Raw genomic sequence first — 24,262 nt, 5'->3', positions numbered from 1 at the left:
CTTTAAACATTTGAGTATTTTTTTAGCACTTAAATATCTCAACCCTTTTAGAGATCTGTACAGGGTTTTTTTTTTTTCTATTTTCTCTAACTCGTGGTGCTTGCTTGCATGTTTACAGTGATCTTGGTTGTAAGCTCCAATTTGTTTGAACTTGATATGTTGGGGTTGCATAGCCCTTAACTGGTGATGCTTTCCTCCAAAAATTATCTGTACATATTTTTGTAGGGAGCCAAGGGGTCCTTCTGAATTAGAACCACTTCAGTGCCCCTTTAAAACTCTCAGGTTTAATGTGGAATGCTCAAATTCAGTTCCTCCACCTTGCTGGGGTCCCAAATGAGTCTCTGCATTCCTGAGCTCATCTGCATTTGCCCTCAGTGCAATCCCAGTTTAAGTATTTGCCCACATTGTCCTGTTCCTGACCCTAGTGAAATCTCAATTCTAATCCTCAGGTCATGAATGACTTATAAGTTACAAAAAGTAATGAACATTTCTAACGAGCAGAGAGGACCAGATTAATTTTTGGAAAATCAGATTACCTTTCATGGTTTCTTTCAGTAATGCAATGCCAATAAAATGGTACTTTGTGGAGGAAGTGTCTTCCTACACTCAACAGTAGAGATTTAAGCCAAGTCAGTGCTTAAATGGTTTCAAGGAATAGTTACCAGTATAAAGTGGGTGATCAAAAGGGAAAGAAAGTACTAAATTTTCTTTTCTAGATGTATGAAACAACAACAGAAGTCCTTCCTTAAGTTAGTCCTTCCTTTTAAAATTAAGTTTATATTTCAAGGTGGTCTCTTGACATATTAGTGGAATGTGAGTACTGGTTCTCTAACCCTTACAGAAACGCTGCCATTTCAGGGCTTCTGCTTCTGGCTATGACGCAGTAGTTTGTGGTAAATCCATGCTTCTTTGAGAACAAATAGAAAAGTTGAGTTAAAAATTTAAAAAGCGATCGAGGGGAGGCAAACCAATTCTGAGAGACTAGGTTTCCAAATAGAAGAGACCCTCAGAAGGGTGAGCCAAAACCCTGTGAACCGTTCTTCCATTCAGAGCGTTATTTACAGACCATTGGCATGGAACAAAAGGTTAAGAGTCCAGGCAGAGGGATGCAGTTATTAGGAAGGCAAGCCAACAGAGCTTTTAGTAATGTCATGAGGCTGATGACACAAACACTGGAGTTTGGGGCTGCCATGGCAGCCAGAACTTGAATGTCTAACAGCCCAGTGGGAAGAGGGCAGCTTTCCCCTTGAGCCATTTGGTGAATTCTTGAGCTGCTTGAAGATTAAGAAGCTAAGCAGGGAGCTACTGAAAATCTCAGTCGAGTTTTCTGCAATACCGAGAGGTGAGAACTTGGAGTTAGAACATTCCAAGAAGGAGAGGTCAGAGTAGATACCCCAGACTCTCAACTGGGATTCAAGGAGGGGGCCAATTTGGAGATGGAATCTGACAAAAACTGTATTTCAGTTTTGAGTCAGCAGAGATTCTGATTAAATGAGGTAATCTTCCCTCCAAATCATTTTACTTTCCTACCTGAAACTTCATTGATACCTAAACTCCTTACCACAGCGCCTGGGTCCCGTATGGCCTCTGTTCACAGACCTGCTTTCATCTCCCATTCTGCATTCAGGGCTCTCCCTTTCTTCTTGTTAGCTTTGCCAGCCATTTAGAATCTTAAGTTGCTGAGGCTTTCCCTCACCAAGTTGGGTCTTTATATCTCTTTTGTTATTTGAAAATTTTCCCTCACTTCCTTATCATAGCCTTTAACACACTACGTATATAGTAATAGCTGTCCATCTGTTTATAGTCCCCACTAGCATGTAAGTGAGAATTCTGTGAGAGGAGGAACAGGGTCTGGTTTAGTCACTGCCGCTTTCCTCAAATTAGTTCAGTGTCAGAGATAGTGAACACTCCACACGTACTTATTAAGTGATGCTTGAGGGAAGGGAGAAGCTAATGCTTAGAAGCACAAGGGGTGCACTGACACCATCGAGGAAAACCCCATGCAGATCCTAGATGGGAGAGATGACATCAAATTTCATTCTGTACCTGTTTGAAAGAGAAGGAAAACCTCCTACCCACGGTACTCTTGGGTCTTTTGGTTGCTGGCGTGTGAGCTTTTTCAAAGGGCTCGCAAAGGTTCTGAATTGTATTTTCTCCAAATTTAAATACCTCTCCTTTTCTGTATTTCTATGTTTGGGGGGAGGTGAGTGACACAGAGTAAGAATTTCTTTGAAGAATTATAATACATATAGTAAATGAAACATTTCCTAGAACTTATAAATACCATACTTCTGGAAAATAATTTTCTTTTTTAACAGACACTAAAAATAAAATTGAAATTTGATAAGTACTTCATTAGCTTTTATATTATAAGGTGATGCTTCCAGAGATTATCCTTAACAGTGACACTGATTTCCTACTCATTCAATAAGTTCAAGATAGGATATTTGGTACAGCTACCTTAAAAGAATCTGTATCATCATATAAAGTGGAAATCTAAGTTAACTATAGTTGGTTATTGAGGCTTTTGCTTTTTAGAAGAGTCAAACCAAGCACACCTGAGTGTTTCAACACTTGAAGCTTAGTTCATTCCACGACTGCACGCTCAATGAGTATGAGCTCTTTCTCCAATAAGTTACTTACCTGGTCGATTTTGCTTTTTAGCCTTTACGTGGTTAGAGGCAGCAACAGCATAGGATGAAGTGAAGGATCTGCTTTTGGTGAGAGTCATCATCACTGAGTTTTTCCAAGAATCTGGATTAATAGCACTATAAAGACAGGGTATAAAGAAAAATGAAGAAATTATTCATCAATTATTGGGGCGGACCTTACCAGAACCAGCCATCATTTCCATAGTAGACTTTCTGAGTCATGGTCCAGGTTCAGTGACAGAACCACTTTACTTCCAAATGACAAACAAGGTTATCTAAATTCAATCTCTACTGCAGGGATACAGTACACACTCTTTAAGGATTCTGGGTTAACAAAAGACAAAAGATAGCTCTGCTGTTTATCCAATTACTAGGTATCAATCACCTTCTCTTTCTACTTCTACAATCATGTTCCTCACAGATTTTCTAAAAACCTGGCAAGTTAACTAGTTAAGATGCAGGTGAACTTACATTAAATATGAATGGCATAATGCTTCCTTCTAATTTTATTATTAAATAAATTTTTTAATTTATTAATTTTTATTAATTTTTAATTAATAATTTAATTTATTTTAAATTTATTATTCTTGGTGTAACTAAATTAAAAAATCAAGTGCTTATAAAATCATTCAAAGATAATACTCTTTGCAGTATCGTGAAGGAAAAGGTTAGTAAGAGGTCTTTTAACCTACCATTTCTTTTACTGATGATACCCTGGAAAGAAAGGGATGATGAGCCAAACCCCCTAGTAGACACTAATGACAGACCTGCTACTAAACATACCGATGCTGTTTACTAGAAGAAAGGTAATGACAGTGAGGCTTCACCTAGGGAATGCATTTAGCCGGATATCCTTGGTCTGTCTAGGTTATTACTGTAAATAAATCTGGAATCAATAAATCTCTGGAAGGTTGGGATGGAGAACATTACAAAACACCATGTAATTAATAGGATATAAATTTTGGAGCTGTTCCAAACCAAAATTTATCTGCAGGCATTGCTCAAAACCTTACATGCTGAATCTGAAACAGAATCCATTGTAATTTGAGAGAGAAAAGAATTTGGGAAGTCATGTGGACAATCTTGGACCGCTGCAAAGGAAAAGTGTTTGGTTTGTGCTTGGCTGACACCTGTGTGCTTTCAAGCATTAATAAATTTGGTACTGGGTAAAATCCATCATTTGCGTGAGGATAATTGGACAATTTGACCTTCAGCCAATCTTAGATTGGCACTGTAAGCGGATGTACTTGGTATCTCTGGGTCACTTGTAAATAAACCTGAAATGGATGGAATTAAAGGGTCATGAAAGCTGTATAATTAATGAGGTATAATTTGGAGGTGTTCTATAACCAAAGTGGCATCCTCTGTGCAAGGATCATTATGTGTGCACTGCTTACAATCGTGCATATTAAGTCCAAACCAGAACACATGCTAACGTGGAGTAAAAGGACTTTTAGGGTGTTGTACTACCAGTTTGAGACCTCTCAAAGGGAAGGATGCTGATGCATTGGTTGGCTACTTCCTCTATCCCTTTATTATTAGTAAGTTTAGCAATGGGAGAGATCAATTTGTGTTGAGTCTGATTTGACATTCTGCCACTTGTTACCTCATTTCTTCTCTTTCTTTTTCTTTTTTCAGAGAGATTTTTCTTCAACTGTTGACCCAGGTATTTTAAAACTTCATCTTTTCTCCTTATTTTAAATAGCATTTGAAATGTGGAATAAACTCCAGCAATTATCAAATACAATTAAGGAAAGCCTACAAAATAATATTTGTTTCATATCCTTCTTAGAAATCTCATCCTAGGCACTTCACAAATGCCTGGAATTTTGAAACAATAAACTCAAAGAAAACTGAATCTGAGATAGATAAGTACACCAATTATTTCCTTCTACCACTATTCTTTCAATTCCTTTTGCTGGATTGATTGACTTATAAGACGTAAAAAAAAAAAAAAAAAAGACTTACTGTGAAGAAATTTTATGTAATGTATATGTGGCCTAGATGTTTCCTTAGCACATTGTACAATAAACGGGTTGTGACTTTTCTATGTAGACTTTCAAAAGATAAGACCTTAACATTAACTGAATTTATTTTTTAATATCTTAAAAAGTTATATTATGAAAGCTAGCTCAAAAACTGCCTGCTACTGTCTTATACTTCTTTAATAAAAACCTTTAAAATATGCTCATTTTGAGAAGTTTCATGAAGTGCAATAATGGAGCATCTTTAATGTATGGGAAGTTAATGAACTTCAAGATAAATCAAATTCCAGCTATATATCCTTTCTTAATATAATAAATATTAATTTATTAAACAGATATTATTAATAAAATAACAAACCAATATATGTATAGGTGTGTGTGCATACATGTGTGTTTGTATATACACACACGCACGCATACACACTCTGTAATTTACAGGCACTTTCAAATGCATTGCCTTGTGTGATCCTTGCAATAGTTTTCAGCTGCCTATTGAACTTCACCGTCTTGATTCCTGTTTAAATCTCATGAATATATAATGATTTGAATTCCAGAGAGGAAAATAGCTTGGAGAAACCTTTACTTGGTCTTCCCACACTAACACAGCAGGGGAAAACTATCTGTGTGTCTGTTGTAGAAGATCTCAACCCGCCTCCACAAAACTGGATTTTATAACCTTAGTGCTATCTATAAAAACTTCATCCTAGGTCCTAAAAGTCTTACCACGTCCTAACAGTTTCTTTTACTGAGTTTACAGCGTTCTTTCTGCCTAATATACACAGGCAGGGGTCAGTCAGTTCCAAGGGCAACGTGAAACGATTAGAGTATGATTTATTTCAGACTTTTTTATTTCTCTCAAGCCTATTTTTTTTTAAAGCACCTACTGGCATTCTTCCACCTAATTTTACTCCAGTTGTGCCATTGTTCCCTTTTTTCCTAAGAATTCCTTCTGGTGAGTACCAAGGCTCTGGATACACATCTCTGAGTGACAGGGCCAAGATTCTGATTCTCAATCCAGTGTCTTTTCACTCAGCTGGATTTAAAACTACCCAGGAGTAAATCATCCAGCTCTGTACCTAAAAGAATATAAGCTGAGGACTGCTTCTACTTTTCATTTCCCACTCTTTGATCACTGCAGTCCTCAGAGAGCCTCAGTGAAAAGACAGACATGGAAAGGAAGAAATAAAAGGGCTGACAGGGAAGAGACTTCAAAGGCTAAAACTCAAATCAGTTTTGAAATGAGTCAGCAGGTTTAGGAATAGGTCTCCTAAGTGAAGAGGTTTTAAATTTGGTTTGTCATCAGGGCTGGAGATGATCTGAGGCTATCTTTTCACTATTTTCACGCACGGCAAAGGATGAGTCAACCAAAACCAGCTGTATTTAATGGTGGTACCATTGCTACTTACTTACACATGGTTTTCCCTTAAAGGGCTCAAATTCTCTTCAGAATGAATCTTATTTCTTTATAATGGTGAAAAAGTTGTACCATTCTCAGATTTTATATCAGGACTTTTAATAGGATAGTGAAATTAAGGAATAGTAAGTTAGACAGTGGAAAAAGGCATACCCAGGCAAGACATCTATTAGTATTTTTGGGACAAAGAGAATGAATGGGATTGTATGCTATTCCTTATCTATTTTGAAAATATTTGAGCATGAGTACTTATTTCATAAAGCAGAATGACAAAATCTTTAGGAGTTAAGCTCATAGAAGTTTTTGAAAGCTTCTTCCTCACGATGATTTCAGTGTTAGCCCCCAATCTCATTTAACTAAAGGAAGAGAGAAGTAGGAGAAAAGAAATTTGATGAGAAGTAACAAACAATAACACAAAGAAAGGTGGCATTTAAGAATGCTTGAATGGATTCTTGGTAGAGTCATTCTACGGAAAGTAAGTAAAGGAGCATTCTTGCCAAGGTGTGTTGGTAAAATACATATACACTGAGAACACAAATTCATTTTCTTAAGCAATGAATATTTAACTATAATTCCCTACTACTTATCAGTATTTGCTGTAGTAGAAGTCGACAGTGGTCAATATTTTCATAGGAAGATATCATCAATGACTTGTAATTTTAAACTTTAGGAAATGTTTATGAAACAGATTGGGTAACATCCTCCTGTGGTGATGCTTAGAAGTTTTACAAACGTCCAGGTAATAAGACACAGTGGAATTATACTGATATGTGAAGAAAGAATCATTTAAAATTGCTTCTGATTCTATAGATTTATTAGACTACCAATAATATATTAATATGGAAGAAACCAATTATGTTTTTAAACAACAAAGCAAGAGAAGTTAGCCGTCATTAAATTCTTAAGATTTGAAAGGTTTCCATTTCTTTGCCAGTCTCAGAATGGTGCTTTATTTATATTCAAAGCCAAGGTCAAGAGAAAATCACTTCTAATATTGCCACCATGTAGTTCAACAAAGATGTGGTAATTTTTCAGTCATTAGGTCATTAATAAAATTAATGCAAATGTTTCACAAACCTGAAATCATGTGGTAAATGTTCTCGTAACTATTATTCACATAAGGTATGGTATTTCTATTCTAAATAGAAAAGGACAAACATAGTAGCTCCCTCTGAAAGCACCTCTTTCATGATGATGTTTTCTTCAAAGCTCTTTCTAGATCTTTGTATTATCTTTCCTTTAGCTTTGGTAACTCTGACTTTTCAGTCACTTTGTAAAATTATCACTAATATACTAAATAAAGTTTATTCTATTTTTATTGAGGTACAATTGACATGTAACATTATATTTGTTGCAGGCATATAACATAATGATTTGATATTTATATATACTGTGAATGATCATCACAGTAAGTCTAGTTAACATCCATTGACATGCAGAGTTGCAAAATTTTTTCTTCTGATGAGGACTTTGAAGCTCTACTCTCTTAGCAACTTTCAAATATACAATACAATATCATTAACCACAGTCACCATGCTGTACATTAAATCCCCATGACTCATTTATTTTATAATTGCGTTTGTACCTTTTTGAACCCCTTGACCCATTTTGTCTACCCCCGACCCCCCACCTCTGGTAACCACCAATCTGTTCACTATCTAAACAAAGCTTAAATTACCAGCTGTTTGAAGATATTTAGGTGCTCTTAGAATGATGATCTATTTTTTGATCTGATCTTCTGCCTTTGAAATAATGCTAGGAGAGCTGCTCTGGTGGGCTGGGGGAAATCTAACAGTCATTTGCAAATGTCAGGTTGGATACCTTTGATTTAAAGATCCAATATAGATCTCAGTCTAGGTAAAACCTAGCCCACCTTTATTCTGGGCTCACCCTTTCCACCCAAAGTGACAGTGGCAGGCGTCACCTCAAGTCACTGTCCCCATTTATACTTAAGGCCAAACAACACAATTTAAGCCTAATTATCTGATGTTAATCCTTATACTGCTCTGGATTTAAACCATACACCTTTTTCATTTTCAAAGCTGGCCTGCAGCCAACAACAATTGGCTGGGCCTCCCTTCCACTGTAATTTATAACTCATTTTTGGTTAAAAAAAAAAAAAAAAAAAAAAACTTCTCCAAGACATATGAAACCATCAGGAGCACTGCCTAACCTGGATGAAGGTGCTTCATGCAGTTTGATGCTGGCGCTACGGTCCCTCCGTACTGGGGCAGGCTCCAAAGTGGGCAGACCCGTGGCTGAGGTGGTGGTTGTCCAAGTTGATGAAACTCGTCTCAGCAAACCAGGGGGCAAACTCCTCCTCAGGCGCTGGGAAGAAGGAGCGTTGATTTTGTTACCAAGCATGTTTTCTATCACTAACTTCTATATAGTGAAACAAAATGGGTTTTTAATTGGCAGTGAATTTATTAAACTACCTTGGTTGAATATCATTTACCTAAAATTTGGGCGCTCAGAAATTCAATAAGAAACTCTGGCCAAAATCAATGAATATTATAAAAATAACATTTTGGGGATCTTCATTTCAATGTTTACACAAATATGGGATTGTGGGAAATGAGAATCAATTACCTTTGTGATAATTTTATAGTTATATTAGTTCAATAGGGCTTATACACACATCATGTTAGTTAGTCATTATGACCAGTAGATTTTCCTCAAAAGACACTCGTGTGGGACATGGATTAATTTTTATCATCTAGCACAATAATAGTCGCTATATCAAAGTGTTTATTGATTTATTTTTAATTTCTTGATTCACAAATGACAGGAGCTAAGGGTAAGAGTATAACTCACAAGAGGTACCACCTCTCTTGTGGTTAACATGACTTAAGACAGGCAAATGGGTAAAGTCTTTAGGACCAGCTCCTCTTAATAGAAGACTCTGCTGGTCGAGCTGTGACCCTCTGTTTGTTATTTCTTTTCCTACCATATCCTAAGTGGGATCTGTGGCACCATCAGCACTCAGGCATGGTTCCGAGCTCAGCAGCATGAGCACTGGCCCTCTAACGAGTCTTAATCTTAAAAATCAAAGGGAAGGTAATCTAACACAACTACAGCAATAGTTATAAGAGGCAGGAGCTCAATTCATTTTTTATTTGTGACCAGTTACTCCAAGGAGACCAATTGTGTAGGCAGAGTTTAACAAAGACTCAGTCTGCTCTTCCTGAAGATGGTAAAAACTCTGAGAAGTGAGGATATGGCACCTCAGGATTCAAGAAGACCTCTGATACTAAAGAGTTTCCAAAATCTCTTAAAGATCTGGATATGCATCTTAGAACGTAATTCAATAGGAAGAGAAAAGGTCAAGCACTGTAAATATCAGTATTGTCTGTAAATCTGTCCCTGACTTCATGTCTATTTTGAGGCCCAAGGGAATCAGTTACTCTCTCCCCATTCCTTTATTGTTGTATCATGCTTAGCCGTATCTTTCTCAGAGAAGTAGATGTTCGAAGGAAGCTTAAATAACTTAATTGACAAAGTTGCGTGAAGGACACTGTCCTGAATCAAGAGACTCACAATGGCAAGAACACAGGTGTTACGGACTGACCACCAGCTCCAGAGGACAGCTGCTTGTTTACCAAATAAATAAGTGTGCTGGATGTACCTGAGACCACTGAAATTCTGATTCTTTTTTTTAGTCTTTAGCATGACTTGTTTTTAAGTAATACTGAGGTCTAAATTGGGTCCAGAACCCTATTCCCTAGAGCTTACTTTTGCAAAACTCTTACATGTTATATGTAAGAAGAAGAAAATATATGAATCACGAAGGCCATCTTTTACTTTAAATAATCTAAAATCAACTAGAGCTTTTCTAAGTTCAAAACTTGTTGGGTTTGGGAGAGACATGAGGATACTACGAAGGCTACCATACTAAGAAATCAAAGAGCAAAGGAATCTTGTGTTTCAGAAGGCAATGCATTTTAAACAGAATCCACAAGAGTGGGAGCAGGGATTTTTGCTATTTTTTTTTTAAATTTTTTATCACCACTATATGTTTATCCCACAGAACAAATCCTGGTATAGAGAAGAAAAAAATTTCTTGAACGTCTGAGTAAAAAAAGGTAATGCAAAAAGGTAAATTTTTTTCATTACAGAAAGCTATCACGTGTAAGGATGGAAGTCTTTATGTTTACATTAGCATTACTTTGGTCACCATGACTGACAGACACATCTTTGGGGAGTCACTGATATGAATCTCCATGTGGGTTTGGGGTGATAAGAAAGAGGCCCAGGAGACAGTGGGAAGAAACAGTTTCACCCTTTCAGGAGCATGTCATTCATACCTACCTTGGGAATAGCCAGCTTGTCTTTTTCAGAGCTTTCTTCAGAATCAGAGCAGGTATAGTTTTCACTGAAGGAAGCGACGGGGTTCACTCTGGGCTTGTGAATGGCCTGGATGGTGAGCTGCGTGCTGAGAAGGTTGCTCACTGCCCTCAGGGACGTGCACACATTGGGGGGCAGAGAAGGGTCTGCCAGGAGGTCGGTGATGAGACCGTGAGCCTCGCCCATCACGGCAATATCCACAGTGATACTGGTTCCTGGAGACTGAGACACCAAACACAGGAGGTCGGGCGAGAAAGGCCTGAGGTTGGAGGCACAGGGAGGGAAACTGGGCTTTTTCTGAAACGTAGACTGAAGTGACACTAGGGTTGCAGTAAAGTAACATTCAAATCACATTTCTGTTTCAAATTTTGCCAACATTTGCCGTGGCTTTTGCCAGTTTTGTGTTCAGGGCACATTTTTACTGTTAGAACCTATGGAGGCACTTTGAAGAGATACAAAGATAAACACCAGTTTTGAAAAAATAGAAAGTTTCAGGAAACAACAAAAAAATTCATATTGATCACTCCTAATGAAGAGCTCAACATTTTAATGTATATTATTTAGAAAGTGTCCATTGATAGATGAATGGAAAAAGATGTTTTTTATATACACACAAACACACACACACACACATATACACCCAAAATGGAATACTACTCAGCCATAAAAAAGAAATTTCATTTTGAAAAGCAACACTAATATAGTATAAAATTTTAACTTTAGTAATATTCTAGTGTGATATTTGAGCGGGGTGTGTGATAATTATTCAACTAATATTAGAGATAAGCACAAAAAGCAACTCAACTTGTTCAGATTCACAAATTGTCCCTCTTCTTGTGGTTGGTAAGAACAGAAATTTCAGTTCTGGAATTCCGTGGCACATCCGGCCTATTCTGCCAAACTGCCTATCAGATTCAGAGTTACTACTCTATATTTGCTAAAGAAATGAAGAGCATTAGAAACAGAGGACAGGATCGTTCCTCACCCTGCTGGTCAGGCAGGAACGTAGGCGGGAAGATGTGGGAATAAGGGAGAGCATGGGCAGGGTCAAGCTTAAGAAAGTAGGTGAAGCTTAAAGACGGCATGCCGATGACTGTTAATACTGGAATGCTACCACAGTATGAGGCACGAGGAACCCACGGAACTGTAAACTGAATAACACGGTGATTGGCGTGAGGTTCTGGAACTTGACTACTTACATCCCAGTCATGACTTCCTGACCCTACCACTTTCTAGCTGATTGATTTGGCAAGTTAGTAAGCTCTCGGTGCTGTGACTTCTCCATCTGTAAAATGGATGTAGTAGAGTACCAACCTCAGAAGGTAATGATAAGAAGTAAAAGGGAGATTATAGGTAAAGCACTTACTGTTGTGCTGTAAGCGAACAATTATAAGCGTTCAATAATGATAATGATATAAATACTAGAAATAATAATTCTGGAGTTTTTCAATAAGAGGCTATTAGAGATTTGGCTATGTATTTGGGAGAAAATAAAGTTTAATCATTCTTTCACAACAGACTTAAAAATAAACTCCTGAGAGATGAAAAATTTTATAATCTTGGGATCAGGAAGACCGTTAAAAATAATATAAATGGCATAAACTGTCAAGAAAACATCTAACAGATCTGACTAAATGAAGACACAAACTTCTCATAAGCAAATATGCCATAAGCAAAGGTAAAAAACAAATAGTCCATGAGAAAATATCTGCCACCCAGAGAAGATAAAACATATGCAAATAAAAGGCCTTTAAAAACAATCAATAAAAGATAAACTTGGGAAAAGGAAATGAATATACAATTCAAACAAAATTTAATAATCAAATATACAAAAGCAACTTGCCTCCTGAATATTTAAGACACAAACTAAAGTAATAAAAAAAAATGTTTACTGGGCTTTCCTGGTGGCGCAGTGGTTGAGAGTCCGCCTGCTGATGCAGGGGACACGGGTTCGTGTCCCGGTCTGGGAAGATCCCACATGCCGCAGAGCGGCTGGGCCCGTGAGCCATGGCCGCTGAGCCTGCGCGTCCGGAGCCTGTGCTCCGTAACGGGAGAGGCCACAACAGTGAGAGGCACGCGTACCGCAAAAAAAAAAAAAGTTTACTTATTAAATTGCAAAATAATAAAAGACTGCTAGCGCCGAGTATTAGTAATGGTTTGGGGAAATGAGCAGTGAGTAAAAACTAAGCCAATATTATTGCAAAGAAATTCTTGCTGAGTCTATCTATTTATAGTTTAAATGTATATATCCTATAATCTAGCAAGACAATGTAGACATCTAGTCCAAAGAAAAACTACATATATACAAAAATATAAAGATAAGGTCACGAAGGATACTGCAATGCTCTGATAACAATCAAAGAATGCGGCCATAAATGCATCATCAACAGAGAAATTGTTTAAAAAAGTTATATTACAAATATACTATAAAGTATAATGCACTTATTTAAAAGATTTGGATAGGTCTATAAATGTTTACTTGGAAGAATATTCATAAAATATTGTTTTATTTTTATAAAGTATGTCACAGAAAAAGTGAACATATATTTTTTGCAATCAGAAAAATATGATAATTATGAAAACACCCAACATCTGTGAAGGTATCTAGTCTTCTGATAACTATAAGCAAGGATAAATTATTCTGTAAAGCTATCATATAGAAATTATGTCTTTTCGTACTAGAATAATAAGAGTAGCAATTATAATAATGGTGGATAATAATGGTGACAGCTGGTATTTATTCAGCACAGTGTACAAGGTAGGTACTCTTATTATATTTATTTTTATTAGTCAGAAATAACTTGCCAAGACTTCCCAGTGGCGCAGTGGTTAAGAATCCACCTGCCAATGCAAGGGACACAGATTCGAGCCCTGGTCCAGGAAGATCCCACATGCCACGTAGCAACTAAGCCCGTGTGCCACAACTACTGAGCCTGTGCTCTAGAGCCCGCAAGCAACAGCTACTGAGCCCGCAAGCCACAACTACTGAAGCCCACGTGCCTAGGGCCCGTGTTCCACAACAAGAGAAGCCACCGCAATGAGAAGCCCACGCCCCACAACGAAGAACAGCCCCCGCTTGCCGCAAATAGAGAAAGCCCGCGCGCAGCAACGAAGACCCAACACAGCCAAAAAAATAAATAAATTAAAAAAAATAACTTGCCAAATAACTGAGTCAAAAATAACTCAGAATCAGATAGCTAGAGCATGGAAACGTCAGGCTGCAAACACAAATACATACGCTATTTCCACAGCTCAAGAGCTGAACTAGCAGGTTGAAATAAATACTGAACGTTTTCATTGTACGTTACTAAATATATCTGTAATTATTTAATGCTTTATTTAATCATTGTGCCATGTTTTTCTCTCTTTGTAGGTTTAAATATCTTCCATGAACCAACATGAAAATTTAAGTGTAATATTAATAGCTTTAGGATATATAATTATGTGTATCTCACATTTTTATTTACATTGTTAACTTACAAAATATTTGTGAGAAATGCCAGTCAATTAGGTTAACATTCCCTTTTAGAAACGTATTTTCAAGTGCATCTCTAATTATTATGCTTCTGAAAAACTCACCCAGTGTGATCTGATGAAACAGTAATATTTATTCCTACCCATGTTGTTCTAATAATCTTAAACTAGTACATCACTGTACTATTTCCCTAAAAAAATAAATTTTAAGTCAAACTTTGTACCCAGGACATAAAATTTTAAGATTTTTGACAATAAAATTAACAGTTTATGTTCTAATAGTTAATAGATTTTCTCAAAATGGTCTCAGTACATAAAACTTACAAATCTGAAGAAAAAGTAGAACGTGCTCATTGACAATCATAATTACATTTTAAAATAAATTATTGGTGAGAAAACAAATGCATCTTATAATTCTCTAGTTTTATGTCTTTTTTTTAAAGTAATGGATGTATTTCTTATATACTCAGAAAAAAACAAATAACTAAAAATTTAAAAGTAACTTTAAAATAGAAACAGAACTGAAAACTCATCCTTGTAAGCCAATGTTAGTGTTACATAAGAACTTAGAAAACAAACACATTATGTAATTCAATGTTACTTATACTGTCTGTAGTTTTTGTGAAAGCGAAGGTCTTCAAGTGAAAAGAAAAAGCAATACTCAGGCCAAGCTGATTTGCTTTGTTGGGCAACAGAAACTAACACGGTATTGTGAAGCAATTACACTCCAGTAAAGATCTATTAAAAAAAAAAAAGCATATTACCCATATTGGAATTGGCTAAGAAACCAAACACTTCAACTATTGGAAAAGTCTCCCTACTGTTATAAAGTCAGGTCTTTGTTTTATTAGTTTTACGATTTAAAAATTAAAATTGTGTAACAATTCAAAGTTGTATCACGCATAAGAAGTTATCATCAGTTTTTGACTCAAATAATGAAAGGCTTCAATGAGGCATGAAATCTAAAACCAACAATCAGATTTGTTTGCCACAAACTTGCCAAGGCTAACCACACACGAAATGATGAAAGACTGAAAGATAGATGGGCTGCTGTTTCAATAAACAGCAGGCAAATTATAAAGACCCAGGCACATCCAGGGAGTCGCTAGAAAGGAATTTCAGGGGAGAGGGGCTTAGGCTGATTGGCAGTGTTTTTTCATCACATGATACAAAATATGAAACAACACAGAGTGGCTCACACACAGGGTATTTCCACACCTATTCAGCTTTCAAGATAATATAATTCAATTTCTAGGTATACCAAATAACACTCGGAAAAAAATTTCATTTAACTGGTGAAATCTTAGCTAGTGATAATAAACACTAAAGGTTAAGTTTATATTAAAGCTACTTTAAAGGAAAGTCTTAAGCTAACAGCCTGAAATCATCTTTGAGTGCAATAACCAACTCTACTGAGCATAAAACCACAGTTGAGTCTTTTTACGGTGCATATAATCAAACGAATCTTTTCCTTGAAAAGAGTGACCAAGCAATAAAAAACATTTTACTTTGCAGGCTCTCCTTATAATGGAAATACTTATATTTAGCATTTAGGAAAATGCAAGTATAATTTCCTGGGCACTGTTTAAACGACACCCAAATGTGGATTGCCACCTCTAAACTGAAAATCTGGAATTTAAATATGATAAACAGTGGAATAAAGTGCAGTTTTATATATCAAGCCCAAAATAACTGATTCTTTTGGTAAATCCACCACTTTGCAAAACAACCCGTTCTTTCAGCATCTTCCTTTCCCCCCTTGATCTTCTTCCAGTCTACTTCACCATCTCCAGGATGTCCTATGCAATGCTGGTTGCTGTGGTAACAATCTAGCTTGCTTCCAAGTTACTTTACTCAACATAAACCGAGGGCCAAGAAAATCTGGAGTCAGAGATAAGTTAAGGAAACAATAACAAATACACTTAGAAATAACATTAGATGTAACTCCTAGACTGGGCATGTATCAATTCAATTATAGAAATTTTGCTTTTACTGTCACTACTTCTGTGGTAAAACTTTGAAATTACAGTTGTGGTATGATAAAGGGGGAAAGCTTTGAAAATGTGTAGGGGTCAGAAAAAACTTGCACTCCATAAAGGGCATCTAAATTTCTAAACCACCATAAGCTGCAAATTATGAAAAATTTAGCAAATAAATCTATGTGGTCAAACGACTACTAGAATGTAAAACAAAATTATATATCTTTAAGGAACGTGACAGATTATTTACTGTGGCACTGTGTTTGGGTTTCTATCAACATATTGTTCAGAAATGGAGAATTTCTAAAAGAAAAATATCATTAAGAAGTCTTACGAAATAACTACTGGAACAAGGTAAATGAAAACAAAGAAGTAAACAAACATCATTTCACTCCAAGAAAGTGAAAGTGCCCAAGTGGGTAATCAGAAAGGGTTTGGGAAAGTTGATGTCAACAGCAATTACCGATTCAAAATGATTACGGAGATTATCTGGTATAGAGGGTGGGGTGAAGATAAGGCATGCAATTCTTGACAACTTTTTTGGGGGGACAGCACCAGTATAGTCACGTTATAGCTCTTCTCCCTATGCATTTTGAAGCAAAGGTTAAACTGATAACTTAATGAAATAGGTTAAATACATCCCTGCCCACGGGCAGAAGATGTAATAATTCTCAAGTCTTCCGACTTAGTGAATCATTTGATGTGTCACTTGCTTTGGACATTAATTTATTCTAACTGGAGGAAAAGAATTGGAAGCAGCACAAAAGCCTCTCTTCATAATTCTACATGAAACTCAAAGATAGGTTATAAACGCAAAAGCACTAGAACTGATATAATTATCTCCATAACCTAGTTGAGATGGTTTATCCCACAAATTAGGCCACTTTTTTTTGTTGTTCAGTATTTTAAGTTTTATGATGGTTTCCAAAACCAACCATGGCTTTTCTCTAGGCGATACTGTATCCGTTGGAGCCCTCGGGCTCTGCCCCTGCAAAATCAGAGAACTCGCCTTTATCTTTCTAAGATCCCTCCCAATTCTGTAAGCCTAAAGCATTTCTTTACATAACATACATACACACACAAACATCAAAGAAGAATCAAATAATTTTAAAACTTATTTCTTGGCTCATTAAGAATTTTAAATTTTTTAAAAAGATTCTGATTTATTTACTTTTAAATTTTATTTTACTGAAGTGTAGTTGACCTATAACGTTGCATTAATTTCTGCTGTACAGCAAAGTGATTCAGAGATATATATATAAACTCTTTTTCATATTCTTTTCCATTATGGTTTATAATAGGATACTGAATGTAGTTCCCTGTGCTATACAGACATAAAAAACCTTTTAAAATTATTATGTAGACTTCGAAAAGTCCTTGTTTCACCAATTGCTAATCTTACTCAAGCTTCACCTTCTAACTTATTATTGACTCACTGATGGCTGTTTCCCTCCTATGGTAAAATGTCTAATGTACACCAAGTACTTATGGGGAATAGACTATTTTCTAGAACTTCCACTCCCAATAGTTGAGTTGCACATTTGCCAAGTGTCAGCTTTGTTTGGTCCTAAATCTGTTTAGGCCAGTTGCAACTATCACTGTAACTTACATATGCTAATAAAATATCTATAAACCAGTGATATGTGAGTAAACAATGGAACAGTTTCTTTAAAAACTAAGTTGAATAATTTTAAAGACTTCATAAACAGACTCATAAAGATGAGGCCCCGACAATGATTTCTGTTAAATTAAGTAGGGGTGATATAACTGTAAAGATTCAAGAAGAAAATGATAATGTGCCTGAAAGATTTTCAACTCAGAACGCTTCCAAATGGCTGTCATTTCTACTGTAAAAAAAAAAAAAAAAAAAAAAACAAAGCAAAACAAAACCAACCCTGAAGCTCGTAGTCATATACCATGAAGTATGGGTGTGCTGCATGTAACATAACTTGGAACTCTAATCAATATAGTGAAAATATACCCAAAGAGAAACATTCTTGTCTCTTCATCACAAATGTGTGAAATCTACATATTCATACGTATCAAGTTAAAATATCAACATATTGCTAGAGATATGGAAAATATGTTGTATTTTTATGATTCTCTGCTTTAAAAACTTTTAAAATTAACAGATCAACTACTGATTAAGAGGGCTCCATACTATTTAAACCCAACACATTCTTTCACTTGAAATGAGACATAATATAATAGCTACATTAAAGCTATGCACTACCACTCCTGGAACAAGGGATAAGAAGTGAAGTTTGGTTTATGAATTAACACGTGATGTACAAATAGGTACAAGTGTATATTTTCATCATGTATGTAATTTGGGAGGTCGTATATGTGAGAAGTTGGAAGCAAAGGTATAACAAATTGGGATATAAGAGAGGAAGTTTTATTCATTCATCAATATCAAATTTTTATTTTATGAGGTAGTACGTGGGGCCTTTAAGAACACAGGATCTAGAGCCAGACTGCCGGTGTTCAAATTTCAGATCTGGTGAGAACTGGGGAAAGTCACTTATCTCCTTAGCTCCTGTTTTCTCATCTCTAAAAAGAGGGCAATAATAATGCCTCCTGTATAGTATTATTAATGATTCAATGGGATCAGGCACATAAAGACCTCAGTAGAGTGCTTGGCCTCCAGTACATGTTTGAAAAATACTATATAGCACCACCACCACTATTATTATTGCATTGAAAAAGATTATGTGCAAAAAGGGCTGTATATGTATGTGTGTGTTTGTCTACTACATACACTGGGTCAGTAGTTTCTTTATAAATGAAGACAGCATAGAGATATCATTTCTCTACTGACAAAACAAAACAACAAATGCAAAAACTTAGTTTCACTTTTTATTCTAGGTAAATATAGTCATAAAGATTGTATCCCCTACTCCTATATACTCAGAGTAGTTCTGAGATTAATTTTAGGCTCTTAGAAAGTAATTGCACAGAAGTCCTGGTTTCAGTTAATATGGTTGACTCCACTGGTAGGATTTATAACACACTACGTGAAAGGAATTCTAAAAGCAGGCATCTTAGCTCCATTGTTGGAAGTCTTTTCTTTTTCTTTCTTTCTATTTAGTCATCTTGGGAGACACCCTGGGAGGCAAACACGACATGGGAAGAACATTCTCAGGGTGAAAAGGGAATTGGGATAAGGGAGGAATAAACAGTGTAAGGGATGACACATAAAAGGAGTCACTGGGACTTTTCTTACCCAGCTTTGGTCCTAATGCTGGGAAAAGATGCCTGATAGGCTTTGGGAAGCTGTGTCATCCTATTTCTCTAAAGCAGTTTTCCACCCCTTGCCCTCCAAATCTTTCTCTCTGATACCAGGAAGCAGTCTCTTAGTCTAAATTCATTTAGAAGATGAGCTGGATTCAATAAATGATCTTTGGTGCATTACTGGGTCTGACCTCAGAGCCAGCAGAATTGCATATGTGTTTATACTTTCATAGGACCCATTTATAATTTTAGACTTCAAGTTGGTTGGGAAATTTTTAAAAAATGAAATCATGTGAAAATTTTGCAGTAACTCATTGTAGGCTGAACCTTGGCTAAATGTCATCCTAAGGAAGCAGATGTTTGCTTATTTTAATTTTCTGGCAGGGAATATGAGTTGACCTTTGGATTTTCTCCTTAAGATAATATGTATGTACAGTAGGAGGAAAACATACAGGGCCCTTCATCAAACTGCTTTCTAAAAACATCTCAGTTGGTCGGGACTCATTTGAGATGTGAGACACAGCAAACTCCAGCAGTTACCAGAATTCTTAACCTCCTTCTCTTTTGATGGTCAGAGAACATTCCATGTCACCAAATAGGATGTAGTACATGGCCTTGTGTCCTTATATATTTCCCTACATTCTGTCTGCAAATAAGCCCCAAAGTGTTAAAATTGTCCCTCTGTTTATGTTTTCTAAGATCTTCCAGACACTAGCAAATTCACCCAACAACCTCAAAAATAACAACTATCACAGAATACTGTTTTATTATTTAGGAAATAAAATATACTTATGAAATCGCTTACTCAAGGAAGCACCCATATCTCTGAGAAGATAACCTTAGCTGCCTTTGACTTCCAGGCTGGTTCTCTCTGTTTCTTCTAATTATAAAAAGATGAGGTGGCTGGAAAAGCTAGGAGGAATTCAGGTAATACTGTTCCTGGGACTGCTCACGCAAATGAACTGGGAAGGCTTGGTTAAGTGTAAGTTGCTATGTAAATAAAAAGCATGATTATTTCTGTTAGTGGAAGAAACTGGATTCTCTGATTGAGCACAAGCTTGTAAATATTACAGAAAAGAATCAGAGTCTCTGAAATAAGTATGAACTCCTAAAGGTGATGAATTCTGATGGTCTTTTGTTTGTTGAATTTTAAGAATTGCTGTTAAACTTGAACTTGAGGTTTCTGTTCGCTTAGCCTAGAAACAATTTCGGTGAACAACAGATGGCAGTATTCTGCCTTTAAAAAAGAACTCCAGTTGTCTGAACATCTCTTTGAATGAGTGCTCTTCCCTCATTAACAGACACAGTTTAGTTTCTTTTTTCATACAAAAAAAGAAAACACAAAAACTAAAACCAAACCAAAACACAAAAACCTTACATAAGACTATTGGTAGAAAGTAATATAAAAATCTTAAATTGTTATATCTCTCAGGATCATTGTTAAAGTGAAACTGGAACTACATCCTTAATAATTTTTGTCTCAATTACAAACATTTTGGCTCTGTTACCTTTCTCCATTTTTATAAGCTACCCAAGGCAAACATGACCCATTTTCAAACACAATTTGATATAAATTTTTCCACGTGTAATTCTCTACTATGATTAAAAGATTCCTAAAACTAAACCATCAAAATGCACATTTAACGCAAGGGTCTTGTGAGCCTTCACTGGCATTTTCTTTATCTCCACTGTGTTATCACCAGATTCTTTGCCACCTCGTGTGCAGTGGGCACTTACTCGATGCTGCCGATTTGCTTCCACTACTGTTGACCTGGGAGATCTTCCCCTGTACTCTTGCAGTAGCATCCACTCTGGTTGCCATATGAATGCCTGTTGAGGCACTCCTGTACTTCATCCACTGGAAGCACCAAAACCAAAAACAAACAGCTGAAAAACCCTGGGAGCTGTAACTTCCGAGAAACCTTCCACCTCTGAGCAGTTCTCACATGTAGTCAGAGAACCTCTCTCACTGTATTTCCGACAGTTTTCCGTTCAGCTTTTGGTACGTGATCATTTGATGAAAGTTGGTCTTCCTCTTTTAGGCTGAAAGTTTTAGGAGTACAAAGGCAATGCTAATTTTTGTTTACCAGTTTAACCCCGGAGCCTCACGTACTATCTGGTACTTTTTAGGCACTCAGTGACATCAGGAATGAGTTAAGTCATAAGTAGCATTCTCCAAACCTCTCAAGATAAGTAAATTTCCTCTCTCCAGTTCTATGTCTTAAAGAAATATAGAGACAAACAAATTATATTGTCCAAGGTATTTCCTTAAAACAAATAACTGAATTTTCTTGAAGCCATCCTAAAACATTTAACCTTCTAGTACAATTTCATGTTCTAATCTTAAAGTTAAATAAAATATCGAGAATTGTTAGACTGTAATACTGAAATCGTGAATAAAAATTATATTCAACAAACTGATTCTGGAATAACTACTATCCAGAAAATAATGAAACTGTTGAAGAGAAGTAATAGTACTGATAAAAAGAAGCAACTCTACATTTTTCTATAATCTGCCACATGTATGAAAAGAGTAAGTGCAGGATTGAGGTATATGGATTAATATTTTCTGGAAAAGACAAAAAGCTTAAAAGGACTGGAGGGAGAAAGAGAATGGCCTTTTGGGGACCTTCAGTGAAGGTCAGAGTGCTTCAGGTTGAAAAGCATGTCGTCTGTGAACAGCATGCTGACTATAGTTAATAATACTGTATTGTATACTTGAAAGTTGCTAAGATAGTAGATCTTAAAAAGTTTTCATCACAGGAAAATAAATGTGTTAACTACATATCGTGATGGATGTTAACTCCACTAGCTGTGGTGATCATTTAGCAACATACACAAATATCGAACGTTATACACCTGAAACTAATATAATGTTATGTGTCGATTATATCTAAATTTATTTAAAAAAAGAAGAAAAGGGTGTGTCTGGAGAGATTTGAGGGAATATATCAAGACAGGAAGATGAGCCAAATTCAAGAGCTTTGATGAGCTACTAAAGGCCATGAGAAACCCTGCAGGGTGGTGATGTTATCGGTATGTATAAAGTAAGAAGTTAGGCTGATTTTCAGGCTTTGGGCTTGGGCAGATGGGCAGCTAAGAATATTTCCCCAAGTTATTGGAGAAGAAAGAAGCTTTGGTGTGGATGTCGAGATACACATCTTTGAGTAACTATGTGATGTTCACAGGACGATTCCAGTTGCACTTCAGGAGGGACACCTGAACTGGAAATACGCATTTGGGTATTGATGCCATAGACATGGCCATTTCCATAGCACTTCCGTGGGAGTGTATAAGGAGAAAGAGAAGTGGACCGAGGGCAGAGCCATAATCAATATCAACTTTTAAGGTCCGGGGGGGAGAGAAACCCACAAAGAAAAATGAGAAGGAACAACTGAAAACTAAGAGTGTAGGGTCAAACGGGCCAAGGGAATGCTTTTGTCAAGAGGGGAGGAGTGGTCAGCAGAGACCGATGAATTTGAGAGATTAATAAATTTTGGAAAATATCCATTGGTTTAGTGTCTGGAAAGTCACTCATGACATTGGAGAGAACGGTCTCAGTGAAGTACTGAGGTTACGAGTCACACTGCAATCAACTGAGCAAGGAAAGGAAGGTATGAAAATGAAGACAACGTAGACAACTCTTCAGTGAAAACCAGCTGCACAAGGGGCGACAGAGATCTGTCTGCATCTAGAGGGAAAACACGTTCTAAAGAGCTGGTGAGCAAGTGAGCAGGCAAAAATGTCGAAGCGGGGAGGGTCCCACTAGTGTGAGGGGTTTAAAATGCAGTAAAGACAATGGGATGATAAATGGATCAAGGTGCAAGAGAAGAAAGCAAAGGATGGGGGGACTAACCTTTCACCATAGGGCATCTTTCTCATGGTGACAGTGAGAGAGAAGAATGTTTGTAGACTTGCAGGTGAGAAGTTGGAGTTCTTACCCTTTGGCTTTTATTTACTCTGTAAATTAGTCCTGAGTCCCTGGTTGAGAAAGTAAATCAGGCAATGTTGAGGTTAGAGGTGCAAAAGAGAACGAAGAATGTTTTGAAAGAGGAATGAGAAGGAGCTGGCTAGATTCTCTGGCGATCCTGAAGGTCCAGCTGAGTTTGGAGACCATGGATTCCAATATGTTTTCTGTGTACTTTCCAGGGTTGCTTGGCATGAAGTTTTATATGAAAAGGCAATGAACTGAAAACAGGAAGGGTCTGCCAGATGGGAAAGAAAGATTGGACAATTGGACTGGAGATCCTGGTGAGGTAGAAGAACAGGTGCAGGGTAGGTGAGAGAGCAGAAAAGCTTGAAGAAGCATCGCATCAGAACGTGGGGTGGTGTGTTTGCATGAGAAAGATGGATGCAGGATTCCATGAGCGCACTAGTCTCTCAGGCAGGGAAGGTTTCTGCTTTCTATTAGCAGAAAATAAGGTTGAAAAGGAAATATGAGGCTAGATTTCAGATGCTGATGAATGAAAAGCAAAGTTTTCTACTTCTGTCAGTTGGTAACTGAGTGATGAAAGACGTCTGAGAAGGAAAATGATGTAATCCAAGAGTGCACAGGGCTTGAGGAGGGTGAAGTTGTGGCACAGAGGGAGGCAGATTTGACCAAGGCTGCCACAATAACCACCGTGCAGAAACTGGGACACTTGCAGCATGAATAACCAGGAAGGGAAGGGTAAGTAAGAGTAACATCAAGGAGAATCAGTTGCCCTTGTAATGTGATTGGATATTGGGACCTGAAAAATTGCAATCTATTTGTTCCTGTAATAGTTGTCTTTACTCTGTCCACAATATTCTCTCAGTTCCTTCTTCCAGAAATTTCTTCAAGTGCCCCTGCCCTCACAAAACAAAATGTGGATAGTTCACTTGTGAATGTATAAGTCCATATTGGGTCTGACCAATTATCTTTAAAAAAGTTTGCTTTTGGATTTATTATGGTAGTAACCCTTCACAACGTTAAACAACCAAGGAGGTGAGTGGATACTCTTAAGACCCCAAATTATTTTAATACAGCATTAAACACTTCATAAATGTATTTTAAAAACTTAATACATTTCAGTTTCTACAACTAATCAAAGACACCATCAATTAACTAATAAGGCTTACAAAGTTATAAATAGATCAAATGTTAAAACACTTGTAAATCAAGTTTTTTGGAGCTTAGAATGCATTTTTCTAGAGAAATAA

General features: G+C 36.7%; 1 protein-coding gene across 1 annotated transcript in view; it reads right to left on the bottom strand.

Moving 5' to 3' along the window:
* The window catches only part of PDE3A (phosphodiesterase 3A), a 303,878-nt gene that overhangs the window by 46,350 nt on the left and 233,266 nt on the right, over positions 1-24,262 (bottom strand). Inside the window, exons 3-5 of the mRNA XM_022577720.3 lie at positions 10,359-10,616; positions 8,224-8,378; positions 2,644-2,768 (exon numbers count right to left, since the gene is read on the bottom strand). Of these exons, the coding sequence (XP_022433428.2) occupies positions 2,644-2,768; positions 8,224-8,378; positions 10,359-10,616 (538 nt within the window). The remainder of the gene's footprint in view (positions 1-2,643; positions 2,769-8,223; positions 8,379-10,358; positions 10,617-24,262) is intronic.

This window comes from Delphinapterus leucas, chromosome 11, assembly GCF_059928025.1.
Source record: "Delphinapterus leucas isolate spDelLeu-1000000601 "Yukka" chromosome 11, BTC_Dleu_Yukka2, whole genome shotgun sequence".
NCBI classification, from domain to species: Eukaryota; Metazoa; Chordata; class Mammalia; order Artiodactyla; family Monodontidae; genus Delphinapterus; species Delphinapterus leucas.
This window is presented reverse-complemented; position numbering and strand designations above follow the sequence as displayed.